General features: G+C 33.8%; 1 protein-coding gene across 1 annotated transcript in view; it reads left to right on the forward strand.

Moving 5' to 3' along the window:
- LOC143385433 (phospholipid-transporting ATPase ABCA3-like) overlaps window positions 1-14,026 on the forward strand; it is a 121,416-nt gene that overhangs the window by 13,044 nt on the left and 94,346 nt on the right. The window contains exons 6-9 of the mRNA XM_076840923.2: window positions 1,174-1,433; window positions 4,612-4,728; window positions 5,083-5,200; window positions 13,127-13,300. Coding sequence (XP_076697038.2) covers window positions 1,174-1,433; window positions 4,612-4,728; window positions 5,083-5,200; window positions 13,127-13,300 — 669 coding nt within the window. The remainder of the gene's footprint in view (window positions 1-1,173; window positions 1,434-4,611; window positions 4,729-5,082; window positions 5,201-13,126; window positions 13,301-14,026) is intronic.

Below are 14,026 nucleotides of genomic sequence, written 5' to 3' on the forward strand. Positions count from 1 at the left end.
AAGTTCAGTGGAATATAAAGGGAGATGAAGAGAAGGGAGGGGAGTTGGGAATAGGAAAGACAGTAGAAAGAATCTGAAATAACTTTCCTATGTTCATATATGAATATACCACAGTGAACCTCCACATAATGTACAACCACAAGAATGGGATCCTAATTAGAATAAGATATATTCCATGTATACATAATATGTCAAAATATACTGTCATGTATATCTAAAAAGAAAAAAATCAATTACAAATGTTAAACCTTGAAGGTATTATATTTTGCCAACAAGGGAGAATTCACAGCTAATTTCATGTGAGAAACAATGTAAGTAAAAAAGAGATTGACATTTTCAAAGTGTTGGGGAAAAAACCCCCAATTAACCCAGAAATCTGGTGACCCAGTGAAAACATTCTAACAAAGAAGAAAGAAAGCCTTTCTCACAACAAAATTTTTAAAAATCTTGTAGAAATTTATTGCCAACAGACCTGTTCTGTATAAATTATCTTGTACTACCTTTGCAACTTGTCTGCAAAAGTTGTTTATTTTTTAAAAATTAAAACTATATTTAAAAAAAGATCTCCACCCAAAGTATCAGTAAGAGATTTTCTCAATCTAATAAAGTACATCTGTGGAAGATAGGTAGCTTATTGGTGAAATAGTGAACATTTCCTCCTAATATCAGGAATAAAGCAAAGATGTTTATTTTCATCGTTTTGTTCGGCAAATTATTGGAAGTTCTAGAGAAAATATCAGAATAAGAAGCATCATAACATTTGGAAAGGAAAGAGTGAAATTATCTTTATTTACAGCTGACACACTCATTATGTATTTGGGTGGCAAAACTCTGATAGCTGCTCTGAAATTTAGACTATGACAAGAGCCTTGTTACAAAAATTAACTTATGTTGTTTGCCTTTGACATACAGTCATGTGTGGCTTCACATTGGAATAAAGTATGAAAAATACATCATTAGGCATTTTACACTTTCACAGCATGATTGTTATAGAGCGTTCTTACACAAACTTAAGATGGCACTAAGTAATTTTATATGACCACTACTCCACTATTGTACAGATGATCTATTTGTTGACAGAATATGACCATACTTTATTGTACTTTTCTTTTGTTTTTGTTCAATTCAGCTATTTTTTGGTCTATAGTGCTTAATCTTTGTTTTCTCATTTAGGGTACATCAGTGAAGGGTTCCTGCTTGTGCAACATGCCTTGGACAAGGCCATTATGCTACATCACAGTGGCACTGCTGCAGAAAAACTGTTTAATGGTGTTAGAATTTTTGTTCAGAGATTTCCATACCCAATGCAGTATCAAGATTTCTTCTATGTATTTGCTGGTATTTTTATCCCTTTAGTAACCATATGTATCTTCTCTTTGAATCATCTTATCTTAATTCAGTCCATTGTGTGGGAAAAGGAAAATCGATTAAAGGTAACTCTACTTTTCTTGTGGTGGATAGAGCTTCCACAGAAAATTTTGAGTCTGTGGAGAAAATTTATGTAGAAGATTATATTATTTCTACACACTCAAAAATGGTAGATGTTTATGTTTCAGTGGCAGCTAAGTACTTTTGACAATTACCCATAATTTTGTTTTAATTGTAATTCTTGGTATGAATTTTAGTTTTAGTTACAGAAGACTACTCCAAAGAATATTACTGATAGAATTCAAATGCAATGCTAAATGCACCTCTAAGACATTTCTGAACTAAATAATTATCTGAACTCTTAAAATTATATCTAGACTGATTAAGATAAAATCCAATTTCAAGATACTATGATTCTGATTTTTTTTCTTAAGAGAACTTTTCAGCTTTCTTGAATGAATCTTTTCCAGTTTTGAGTTTGGTCCAGAGTATGTTGTGTTAAACTAGAGACTTTATAGTTAAAAATTCAGTTATCATCCAATTAACCAATGATTTATTCAATGATTTATTAGTATCTACTTAGTTTTATTTTATTAATTAGTATCTACTTTATTATTGATTTATTAGTATCTACTTAGTTTCAGGGATTCTGATAAACCATGTTTTGACTCTATTACTCATTAACTCTAGAACATCATGTAAGATTTCTATATTATTTTCTAAATTGAGCTTAATTAATAAAACCTAACCTTCAGGATAGTACAATATTAAGTGAGATGTTATATGAAATTTTTTCTATCCAAAGTTACTATTGTGAGGTGTAACTGAGGAAATATATGTAGAGTGCTTAGTAGTACAGTGCCTGGCATGTAGTGAGTGATCAGTAATTATGTGTGTAGCTACTGTCGTCAGTCATTTCTCCTTTTCATTTATCTTCTTTATGTAATCATGAGTCATACAATTTTCTTCCTTTCCTTTGTTTGTGACAGCATCACTTTAAAGATGGGCTCTCATTGTTTTTTACTCAGGGCTCTTGTTACTCATCTTCATATCCACTATCTTGCCTCCTAATCTACCATGTACTTAGTTATCACATTAATTGTCCTAAACCACAGATTGGCATAAGTAAATATTAGGAATGCATTTATTTGATTGCTTTTTGAATACATTTCATTTAAGCATATACATTTTCTAAAACTTGTCAACTTTCTACTTCTCGTTTTGTTGTTATTTACCTCAGGAAATCCCAAAAATGACATAATTTGATGCTTCATTTATGTTTGTTTCTTCTGACTATAATACATTTCTTTCCCTTCTGATTAGTGAAGTTTCCTTTCTTGCCTCTTCCTCTAATTTCATACTTCTATCTCCTTGGTTTTCTCTTTAATTCTCCTCTATAATCTAACACTTTTTTCTTTATGCCCCCAGAACATGCTATACAATCAGTCAAGCTTTTAAGATTCTTTAATTAAATTTTTTTCATTGAAATATACATATACAGAGAAATGTGCACAAATCATTCATGTGATTGAAAGGATTTATTATAAAGAAAATATGCACTAAGAGTCACTTTGTACACGTTTGAAAACATTTTCCCGAAGTTATGCACTAATCTAGCTTCTAAAATCATGAGTTCATTTTGTCTTTTAAAACTTGATAAAATTGAAACATGTATTATATGTATCTTTGTGTCTGTGTGATTCATTTAGCTAAATATGTAGATGTGTTTTGTGTAAGTTAATTAAGTTTTGATTCTGTGGTATGACCATTATTATTTGGGTTGTTTAACATTTGCCTGTTCTTACTGATACTCCTATGACTTTTCCTTATCTTTTTTGCTGAATGTTAGGTTATACATGTCCCCCATTAGTAGCTAATGCTTGAGTTTTCCAATAAAATTCTATAGGTTTACCCATCCATTACCAATGCATGAAAATTCTTTTTTCTACCTATCTTCACAAGCATTTGGTATTACTGGTCTTTTCTAATTTTATCATGCCTGGTGAGTGTGTAATGGTATTGCATTGTATTGGATCATTCAGTTGCCAGCCTTTTTATACTGTAAACTGTATTTCTAGAAAATTCCTGCCTACATGGTTCCTTATTGAAGTTGGCTAAAAATGAAGTGCCATCAAATAAACCAATCAAAAATTGGGCCAAGGAACTGAACAGACATTTCTTAGAAGATGACATATCAATCAACAAATATGTGAAAAAATGTTCAACATCCCTAGTAATTAGAGAAATGCAAATCAAAACCAGTCTAAGAGTTCATCTCACTCCAGTCAGAATGGCAGCTATCAAGAATACAAACAACAATAAGTGTTGGTGAGGATGTGGGAGAAAAGACACACTCATACATTTCTGGTGGGACTACAAGTTGGTGCAGCCAATACTGAAAAACTATCCCACTCCTTAGTTTATACCCAAAGGACTTAAAAACAGCATACTACAGGTATACAGCCACATTGATATTTATAGCAACACAGTTCACAATAGCTAAATGTGGAACCAACCTATATACCCTTTAGTAGATGAATGGATAAAGAAACCATGGTATGTATGTGTGTGTATGTATGTATGTATATATATATATATATATATATATATATATATATATATATATATATACACACACACACACACACACACACACACAATGGAATATTACTCATCATTAAAAGAATGAAATCATGGCATTTGAAGATTCTTATTGGCCTTATACATTATATTCTTAAATCCTTTTAAAATATTTTGTTAAAACTCAAAATACCACATAAACTACTAGTTCTGAAAATATATTATTGATAAAAAATGACTGCTTTTCTTCCTCTTTTCATATTAATTTTAGTGCTTCTAATTTTTATAACTGAATAAACTGTATTTATATTTCTTTACTACCTCCTGGAAGAGGACATGATACAAAGAAGAAAAGATTAATTTATGTGGTTTATAGCTTTATTTAAGTATTCTTCATGTCTTATCAGTATTAGGTAAATTGCTGGGTAAATGATCTCTAGGCTTATAAGAATTACAGACTCACTAATAATAATTTTAATCAGGTTATTTGAAATTCTGAGTCTTGATTTCCTCCTCTTTAAATTGGAGATAATATCTACTACTTAACTCATTTTAGTTATGGTCATGAAATTATATAATTTTGTAATGCATTTTTAAAACTCTAAGGTTCTTTATGGTTATACTATTTTTCATGATAATTGATTTGTTTTAACTCTTCTGCAGGAGTACCAGCTCATGATAGGAGTCAGTAATTGGATGATCTGGGCTGCCTATTTCTTCACATTCCTCTGCTTATATTTTTTGACCATTATTTATATGTGCATAATTTTATTTTTCAAGGCAAGTGTCTATTTGTAGCATGGTACTGCTAAACTTTAATAGGGAAAACAGAAGTATGGTGGGAGCTCTTAAGGTGACTAGGGAATGAAAATGTGGCTTTTATTTATTTGCAGAAACTCAGATGCCAGTTAGTCTTTCAGCAAACTGTACTTTTTAAAAAATCTTTATTTTTATGTGGTGCTGAAGATCGAACCCAGCACCCCGCGCATGAATTCTTAATTATCCATCTTATTGAGTAGTGTTATAGTTTCACTAGAACTAATAAAATGTTTTAACGATATTTCATGGCTTCTTTTTTGTTTTTTTATGTTGCTACTTAGAGATGATTAAACAGAGTTCCTGATTTTTTGCTAGATTGAACCTGCACCAATCTTCCAGTATAGTGACCCAGTTCTTGTCTTCATCTTTTTGCTGTTTTATGCCATCTCCCTAATATTCTATAGCTTCATGATTAGTACATTCTTTAATAAAGGTGAGTCTAAAATTTCTTATGTAAAAGATTATTAGTGATAAAACACAGATTATATATGGAAGCTTCTTATAAACATCACTCTACATTCTTACTGAACAGACAAATGTCATATGCTCATGGAATGTTTTGAAAAAGAATGAAGAGAGTATAGGGAATGAAAATTAGTATATCACAATATATATGTGGTAGTAGGATCATATTTGAGTGTTTTTTCTACCTTTAGTTGCTACCTCACATATTGTATCTGTCCAATCTTTCCACCAGGAAAGACTGTTAGAAGGATCAATAACAGCTAGTACCTGATGATGAGCCTGGTTTATGTAAAAGTAAGAAAACAAAAAAAAAATTGCTCCAGTGAGAGAAAGGCTTTTATACTTAATTGATAGATGCTTTTTGTTTGCTGTTTGTTTGAAATACATTGCCTGCTTCATAGACCTGACCTTTGTGGCATAGATACACAAAATATTGTTTTAGTCAGAGTTATTCGGAGAACAACTGAAGTTGGCTAAAAATGAGGATATTTTGGACGATCAAAGAAAATTTATTATAAGGAATTGGTTCAGTGTGATTATGGAGACCAAGAAGTTCTACAATCTGCAATCTGTAACTGGAGACCCAGGAAAGCCAGTAGTTTAAAGGCCTGAAAACAAGAGGAGCCAGTGGTGTAAATCTAGTCCAGAGGCAGGAGAATATGGATGTCCAAGTCAAGTAGACAGTCAGGAAGAAAAAAGGGACAATTTTCCCTTCCTTCACCTTTTTGTTCTTTCTGAGCTCTTGATGGATTGGATAATGCCTGTCCATTCAGAGAAGGACAATATTCTGGACTTAATCCACATGTTCAGATGCTAATCTCATCTGGAAATAGACTCACAGACTTACCCAGAAGTAATGGTTAGTCTATCCATCTTAAGAGAATAGACAGCAATGAAAATAAATGGAACATTGTGCACATATAAAAAAGACATAGATGAAAATATTCCAGGTTAAAATAGACATAAGAATGCTGCCAGCGGGGAGAGGGGGATTTTGAAATGTTTTTTAAGGATTGGAAGATGGAAATAGGAAGTAAAGTCAGTGTGTACAAATATCCATTCATTTATACCTTTGGGTTAAATACTTTTTGCTAGCACAGTGTCTAATAATAAAGACAAGAATTAATTCCTTGTGCTTTGAGGATTATGTGGAAGCAATTTAAATCTACATTTCCCAATTACTAATGGAAGTTTAGTATGTGTTACTAGTATGAGTCATGTTTCCTTTTCTCTAAAATCTCTTAATTCATTCTGATTTTTATAACTCTTGATAACATACTTCTTTATTTCTTGTAACAATGTTTTAGTTAAAGTCTGTTTTTGTCTGATATTAGTATAGCCAGCCCAGGTCTCTTTAGGTTATTTACTTGGGGTACCTTCTGTCCTTTAACTTTCAACTAATGGTATATTCAGATTTTTTAAAATCCTTTCTGTCACCTTTACCTTTCATAGAGATTTTAATCTTTTTAAGGTAATTACTAATGAGAATGAACTTGTATCTGCCATTTTATTTGTTTTGTACATGTCATATCTTTTTCCTTTCTCATTTCATCATCCATTTTAATGTCCAGGCAATTGGAAAACTATAATTAATATCTTAAATGATTTAATTTTAATTAATGCCATTTTAGCTTCAGTAATGCACAGAAACTTTTCTGTCAAGCCCCAGACTGTCTTTGTTGATATGTTCACAAATCATGCCTTTATATTTCTGTGTCTATTAATATATTTATAATTATTATGTGTATTAATCTTTGCTGAATTCATTTATGAGCTCTGGAAGTCTTCTGGTTGACATTTTTGGATATTCTAAATATAGGATCATGTCATCAGCAAACAGAAATAATTTGAGCTCTTTTTTTCTACTCCTATCCCTTAAATTTGCTTCTCTTGCCTCATTTCTCTGGCTAGCATTTCAAGGACTATGTTGAATAAGAGTGGTGAACGTGAGCATCCTTGTCTGGTTCCTGTGTTTAGAGGAAATACTTTCAGATTTTCTCTATTTAGAATAATGTTGGCCTTGGGTTTGTCATATATCCTTTACAATGTTAAGGTAAGTCTCTTCTATCCCTTGTTTTTCTAACGTTTTAAGCATGAATGGGTGTTGTACTTTGTCAAATGCTACTGATATAATCATGTGATTCTTCTCCTTAAGTCTGTGTATGTGGTGAATTACATTTATTAATTTCTGGATGTTGAAACAACCTTGAATAACTGGGATGAAACCCACTTGATAATGGCACACTATCTTTTTAGTGTGTTTTATATGCAGTTTGCTAATATTTTATTAAGAATTTTTGCATATATGTTCATCAAAGTTATTGGTCTGAAGTTTTTTTTCCTTGATGTGTCTTTGTCTAGTTTTGGTATCAGGGTGATACTGGCTTCATAGAATTAGTTTGGAAGGGTTCCATTCTTTTCTATTTCATGAAATAATTTAGGAGAATTGCTACTAGTTCTTTAAAGATCTGATAGAAATCATCTGAGAATTTTGCCAGTCCTGGGCTTTTCTTTGTTGGTAGGCTTTTGATGTATGCTTTCATCACTTGAAATATATCTGTTTTTTTAATATCCTTCTGGTTCAATTTGGGTAAGTCATATGTCTTTAGGAATTTGTCCATATCTTCAAGATTTTCTATGTTATTGAACTATAAATGTTCAAAATGGGTTATTTACTTAATTATTTATTTATTTTTTCATCTTCTTTGGTACCAGGAATTGAATTCAGGGGCACTCAACCACTGAGCTACATCCCCAGATCTGGTTTGTATTGCATTTAGAGACAGGGTCTCACTGAGCTGCTTAGTGCCTTGATTTTGCTGAGGGTAGCTTTGAACCCCGTGGTCCTTCTGCCTCCTCTATCCAGCTACTGGGATTGCAGGAGTGCACCACAGTGCCTGGCCTCAAAATAGTTTCTGATGATCCTCTGTAATGTCTGTGGTGATAATTTGCTGCCACTGAACTATTGTTGAGCATTTGGTCCCACAATTATGCAGGAAGACTCTTGAGTCTTAAAACTGACAGTTTGTTTACTGAGGGAGAATGCTAAGCTGCAGAGTGCTTTGTAATTGCACACAAATCTTTTCTAGATCAATATGAAGTTAAATATAAATTATGGCATAATATATTGAAAAAAACTAACTTGATTGCTGGTATTAAGAAAACATTTTTTTCCTAGTAACAAAACAGGATATGTTCTCATAAAATCCCAGGAAACATACACCTAAAATATGTAGCAGGTAGAACAGTTGGGGCCTTATTTTTCTCCTTAAACGGATCATTGTGCCCCACAAGAATTAGCCTAGGGTGAGAAGTTATTGCTGTCCTGCCACATTCGGCATTCCAGCCTCGTTGGCTTTGGCTAATAAACAGGAAGTCTGCATTTGGATTCTTCAGGGTGCACTTTCTATGACCTCAGGAGTTAAAACCCCAACAATATTTCCTTTTTTATCTTGGCTTTTGTTAATTTGAGTTTTTTCCCTTATTTCTTTTGGTTAGTTTGGCTAAGAGTTTATCAATTTTGTTTATCCTTTCAAAAAATCAATTCTATTTCATTGATCTTTTGTATTTTTTAAAATCTCAATTCCATTGATTTTTGTTCTGATTTTAATAATTTCCTGTCTCTACTGATTTTGATATTGATAGTTCTTTTTTAAAATTTTTTTAGTTGTAGATGAACACACAATTTTATTTTTATTTTTATTTATTTTTATGTGTTGCTGAGGATTGAACCCAGTGCCTCATACATGCAAGGCAAGCACTCTACCACTGAGCCACAGCCCTAGCCCTGATTTGTTCTTTTTTATAGGACCTTGGGATGTAATATTAAATTATTTATTTTATATCTTTCTATTCTTTTAATATATGAGCTCAATTCTATGAACTTTTCTTTTAGGTCTGCCTTCCTACTGTCCCAGAAATTTTGAGATGTTATATCAGTATTCTAAAATAAGAATTTTTTTATTTACCCTCTTATTTCTTCTGCTATCAATTTATTATTCCAAAGCATGTTGTTTAGTCTCTAAGTGTTAGAGTGGTTTCTATTTTATCTTATCACTGATTTCTACTTTCATTATGATTTGATAGAATTCATGGTATTATCTCTATTTTGTGTATTTGCTGAGATTTGCTTTGTGACCTAAAATATGATATATTTTAGAAAATTTTCCATGTTATGCTGAAAAGAAAGTGAATTCAGTTGTTGATGGATGAAATATTCTATAGATGTCTTTTAGGTCCATATTATTAGTTGTATTTGATAACTACAAAGTAATCTTTGTCTCTTCTGATAAATCTTGGCTTGAAGTCCATTTTATCTGATATGAGAATAGCTACCCATGAGAATAGCTATCCCTGCTGGTTTATGAGCCCCATGAGAGTGTTTTATTTCTTCCTATCCTTTCACCTTCAGTCTGTGGGTGTTTTGTCTGTCAGGTGTTCCTCATGCGGACAGCATATGTTTTAGTCAGCTTTTTCACTGCTTTGGCTAGAGGATCTGACCAGAACAATTTTAGGAGGAAAAGTTTATTTGAGGACTCATGGTTTTAGATGTATTAGTCCATAGAAGGCCTACTTCATTCCACAGGGCTTGAGTTGAGGCAGAATATCATAAAGTAGGAGTGTGGCAGAGAGAAGCAGCTCACTTGGTGATCAGAAAGCAGATCCACTCTCCAGATACAAAATATACACCCAAGCTGCTGGGATTACAGGCATGCCCCAGAGTATATTTGAGGTAGTAGCAAATAATGCAAGAGAATGAGCAGGGGGTAAGAGAAGCAAGTATAAACTAGAGCTAGGATAACAAAGATAAGAAGGAAGATTGATTCCAGTCAATGCTTTAAACCATTAGATGAAATACATTCAAATAGGGTCAAAGTACAATGTTGACTGTTGGGTTAACAAATAAAGTTCCAGTTGAATAGACATTTTTATGATCAAAGTTGACATTAGAGTTGTTTGTAGTAAAGCCTGTCAAGGTGAAGAAATTCTTGTTGAATCTTGGTTTTTATTTTATTGCAGTTTGAACATTTAGCATTTGTCCTTCAGTCTTTGGCGTGGCTCTCTCCCTCCCAAGTTGTGGGTCACAGGAGCCAATTCCATAGCTGCTAAGACCTCCAACCAGCAGGTTCTGGTTTGTTGGCTCAGGGGTCTGCAGCTAATTGCTCAGAGGGTGCAGTGTTGTGGCATGGCTGCTTCTATGGCAGAAGGATGCAGGCTCTGCAGTATCCCTATGATTGCTATGGTTCACCATCTACCAGCTCCCATCTACTGGATTTTCTTCAAGGTATTGAAGATCCTGGTGTTGTCTGTGAGTGCAGGATATCTGGTTGTGTTTCCCATGGGTGTTTTGCAGTGCAGAAGTATTACCCTGATTGAAGCTGCTCTGTAAGGTATTGCACTGAAGGATCTCAGGTGGTTCACCAGACTGTAGTTACTACTGCCCCAGGTTGTGAATGGTGGACATTGATCCCCTCTGTTGCTAAGTGTGATACAAAGTCCTGAAAGTATCCCAACAATGGCCTTTCAAGGTTAAATCTCCAGTATCAAAGAGAGTATGCAGTATTTGCAGCTGCGAGTTTTTGGTGGAACTCAGTAGGTTCCTCATTTCCCCTTCCTCACCACTCTCTGAGGGACCACACCCTTTCTTGCAGGCTTACCTCAAGTCCCTGTTTTGGCACCAGCTACGTAGACTCTCTCTCTCTCATCCAGGGAGGAGGTACACAGAACAGGGTAGAGGAAAGTGTGGCTGCAGAGTTGCTAATCAAGACCTCTGGAGACCGAGATGGAAGCAGGTCTGATTTTATTGCACAGTTACCAGGTATAAATACTCAGGCAGTAGCTAGGCAGATTATAGGCAGCCACCAATATAATTTCTTGCTAATTGTTCTTCAGCGAACAATCAAATAGTCAAGAATAGTGGAGAAGTGGGCCGTAGAGCAAAGCCCCAGGACTGCAACACATGGCCTCACGCCCAGGGCTGTGCCTACAGGGTAAGCGGTTGGCTGCTCATGCACCTAGCATGAGGGGAGTGGCCTGCCACTCAGATGCCCTTAACGTATGCCAGTATGCAGTACGCTTTGCTCTTTTTCCCACTTATTTCCATTGAATCCTCTGGAGGTTAATGTCACAATATTGTGGTCCCTTCCCCCTTAGCTGAATCCTCCTGGAATCTTTAAGTCTTAGTTTTAACTACACTGAGCCTCAAGTAATATGTTAATGACAGTTCAGGATTTCCAGCCCCAACACTGCTTCTCTCCACAGTTTCTTCTGGTGTCTGCTTCAGTAAGCCATGATTTCCTATATTTACCAGTCTGTCCCCGGTCTTGAGGCCAGTGATTTGTTATGTGTTCTCCCTTCTTGAAAAGATGAAAACAAGAAAGTGGGATTTGTGTTTGTGCATTTCTGTTTTTTAGTGCTCATTAGATGTGATACTGCTTCTAAACTTATTACTCATGGAACTGGAAGTCTCCCCATTTTTTAAGCATATGGTTCTCTCATATAGAATTTATTAGTTGAAAAGGTGTTTTTTGTTTTGTTTTTATGTTCAGCACTTTAAAAATGTTACCCAATTGATTTTTGGCCTTTATATTTCTGAAAAGAAATCACTCTTGAACATTATAATATGCTTCTCTTTTACTACTTGATGCTCTCCCCACTGGGGATTTAACCCGGGGCCTCCTGGGTTATCAGTGTTTTATCACTGAGCTATACCTCTAACCTCCTGCTTTCAGCATTCTCTCTTTGTCTTTGATTTTTTGACATTCTTATTTTAACTGTATCTCAGTGTAAGTTTCTTTGATTTTTTTTCCTCCTTGAAGTTGAACTTTTTGAATGTTTAGATTTATCTCCCCTGCCCCCAAATTTGGGACATTTTCAACCATATTTATTCAAATAACCTTTCCAGCCCTTTCCATTTCTCACATTTTCTCTGCATATGTTGGTTCCTCTGATGTCTCTTGGGCTCTGCTAATTTTTAATTCTTTTTAAATTTTTGTTCTTTGAGATTGTATAATGTTAATTATACTATTTTCAACTTTGCCAGTTCTTTTCTTTGCTCAAATATGCTGGTAGACCCCTCTGATAAATTTTTATTTCAGTTATTTTAAGCCCTAGACTTTCTTTTTAGTTCTCTTTTACAGTTTATATCACTTTAACATTAATATCTCATTTATTCAATATTTTCTCCTCCCCCTTTAGGTATTTGAGCATATTGAGGACAGTTTATTTTAGTCTTGTTTAATAAGTCCAACCTCTGGACTTCTTCAAGGGTAGTTTTCTTTTTCTAGTGAATTGGCCATACTCTTGTTTATTTGCATGCTTAATAAGTTTTGATTAAAACATTAATTTTTTACAAGAGTATATGTATGTGGTAACTCTGAAAATCAGAATCACATTTTTGGAACTTTTAGTACTCTAGTTTTGATTTGAATTTATTTAATTGCTAGAGATGTAGAACATTTTTTTTCCTCAGATTTGGCTTTTTTATACCAAGTTTGTCTTTCTCTATACAGGATTCCTCCTTGTCCCCTCATAATGCCTGAAAACACACTCTAGTTATATTCTAATTATGCCAGTAGTTGTATTTATATTTAAAATTTCTTATGAGTGGTAATAAATAGAAGTATAAATTTCCATTAAATTTTATAATGTTCAATCATTACATATAGAATGATAAATTTTAGGAGAAAAAGTTCCTCATGTGTTTCATTTCAGGCTTTTCACTGAAAAATATTTTGAGCACCTACTGTGTTTCAGTTATTATGTGCTAAAGGAAGTATTGGTAAACAAAACAAATTTCTATTTCTCATAGAGCTTATTTTAGTGTACTTTTATAAAAAAAACATATATTTGAAACCTACTTAAATTTGCCTTATACTTTCCTTCTTGCTTGCAGTCAATTTTGCTGTTGCTTTGGGAAGTTTCCTTTTCTTTATCACCTGCCTTCCAGCTACTAGACTACTTGTCAATGCTGGACAGATGACATTGAAGCAGAAACTGATTTTCTGCCTCAGCTGTAATGTTGCAATGGCCCTGGGATTTAAATTCCTGCTTGATGCAGAATCAAACAGTGAGTATTTTACTTTGTAAATTTTGCCATGTTTTAGTAGGTTTATCTTTACTATCTTAGTGAATGTTCACAGTTTTAATCTTAGTGAATGTTCACAGTTTTAATTTTGATTAATATCAATAAACTGTCCTTCAAAAGCTTGTATTACATTATACCAATACCTATAGTATAATATTAATGTTTTCACATTCTCTCCAAAAATTTACTGCAAGTCTTGATTTTACTTTTGGATTTGTCACTTGCTATCTAGTGGTATTGTGGGAAATAACACTCTACATTTAGTGGCCTCCTTTTTCCTTTTTCTGTCAGTGCAGTGGACATGCAAAGCACTTCTAGTTTTCTGTCCTATAGTCAGTATCTGTCCCTACCTTTCCATGATTGTTTTTCCAGAATTATATATCCAGTAAACATTTAGCATGAAGAGAGGTGGAGAGAGAGGAGCCACCATCTTACCTTGAAGGTCTGCTTATTTTTCTTTGAGCTTCCCCCACCCCTGTATTTTCTTTTTGTTTCAATCATTTCTAATTATTTGTTTGGGTATAATGAGAGACACTTTACAGGAGTACTTACTCAGATGCCCTCTGGGGCAATCTAAATTCTAAGGGTGTAAGAAAGTGGTTGATTCTACTAGTAATCTCTAGAAAGTGCCACTATTTAATTATGATATAGCAGGATATCTGTTTTAGTCTCATTTGGCCTCTAATTAAATGTCTTCTATTATGTCTT

This window comes from Callospermophilus lateralis, chromosome 19 (assembly GCF_048772815.1).
Source record: "Callospermophilus lateralis isolate mCalLat2 chromosome 19, mCalLat2.hap1, whole genome shotgun sequence".
NCBI lineage: Eukaryota > Metazoa > Chordata > Mammalia > Rodentia > Sciuridae > Callospermophilus > Callospermophilus lateralis.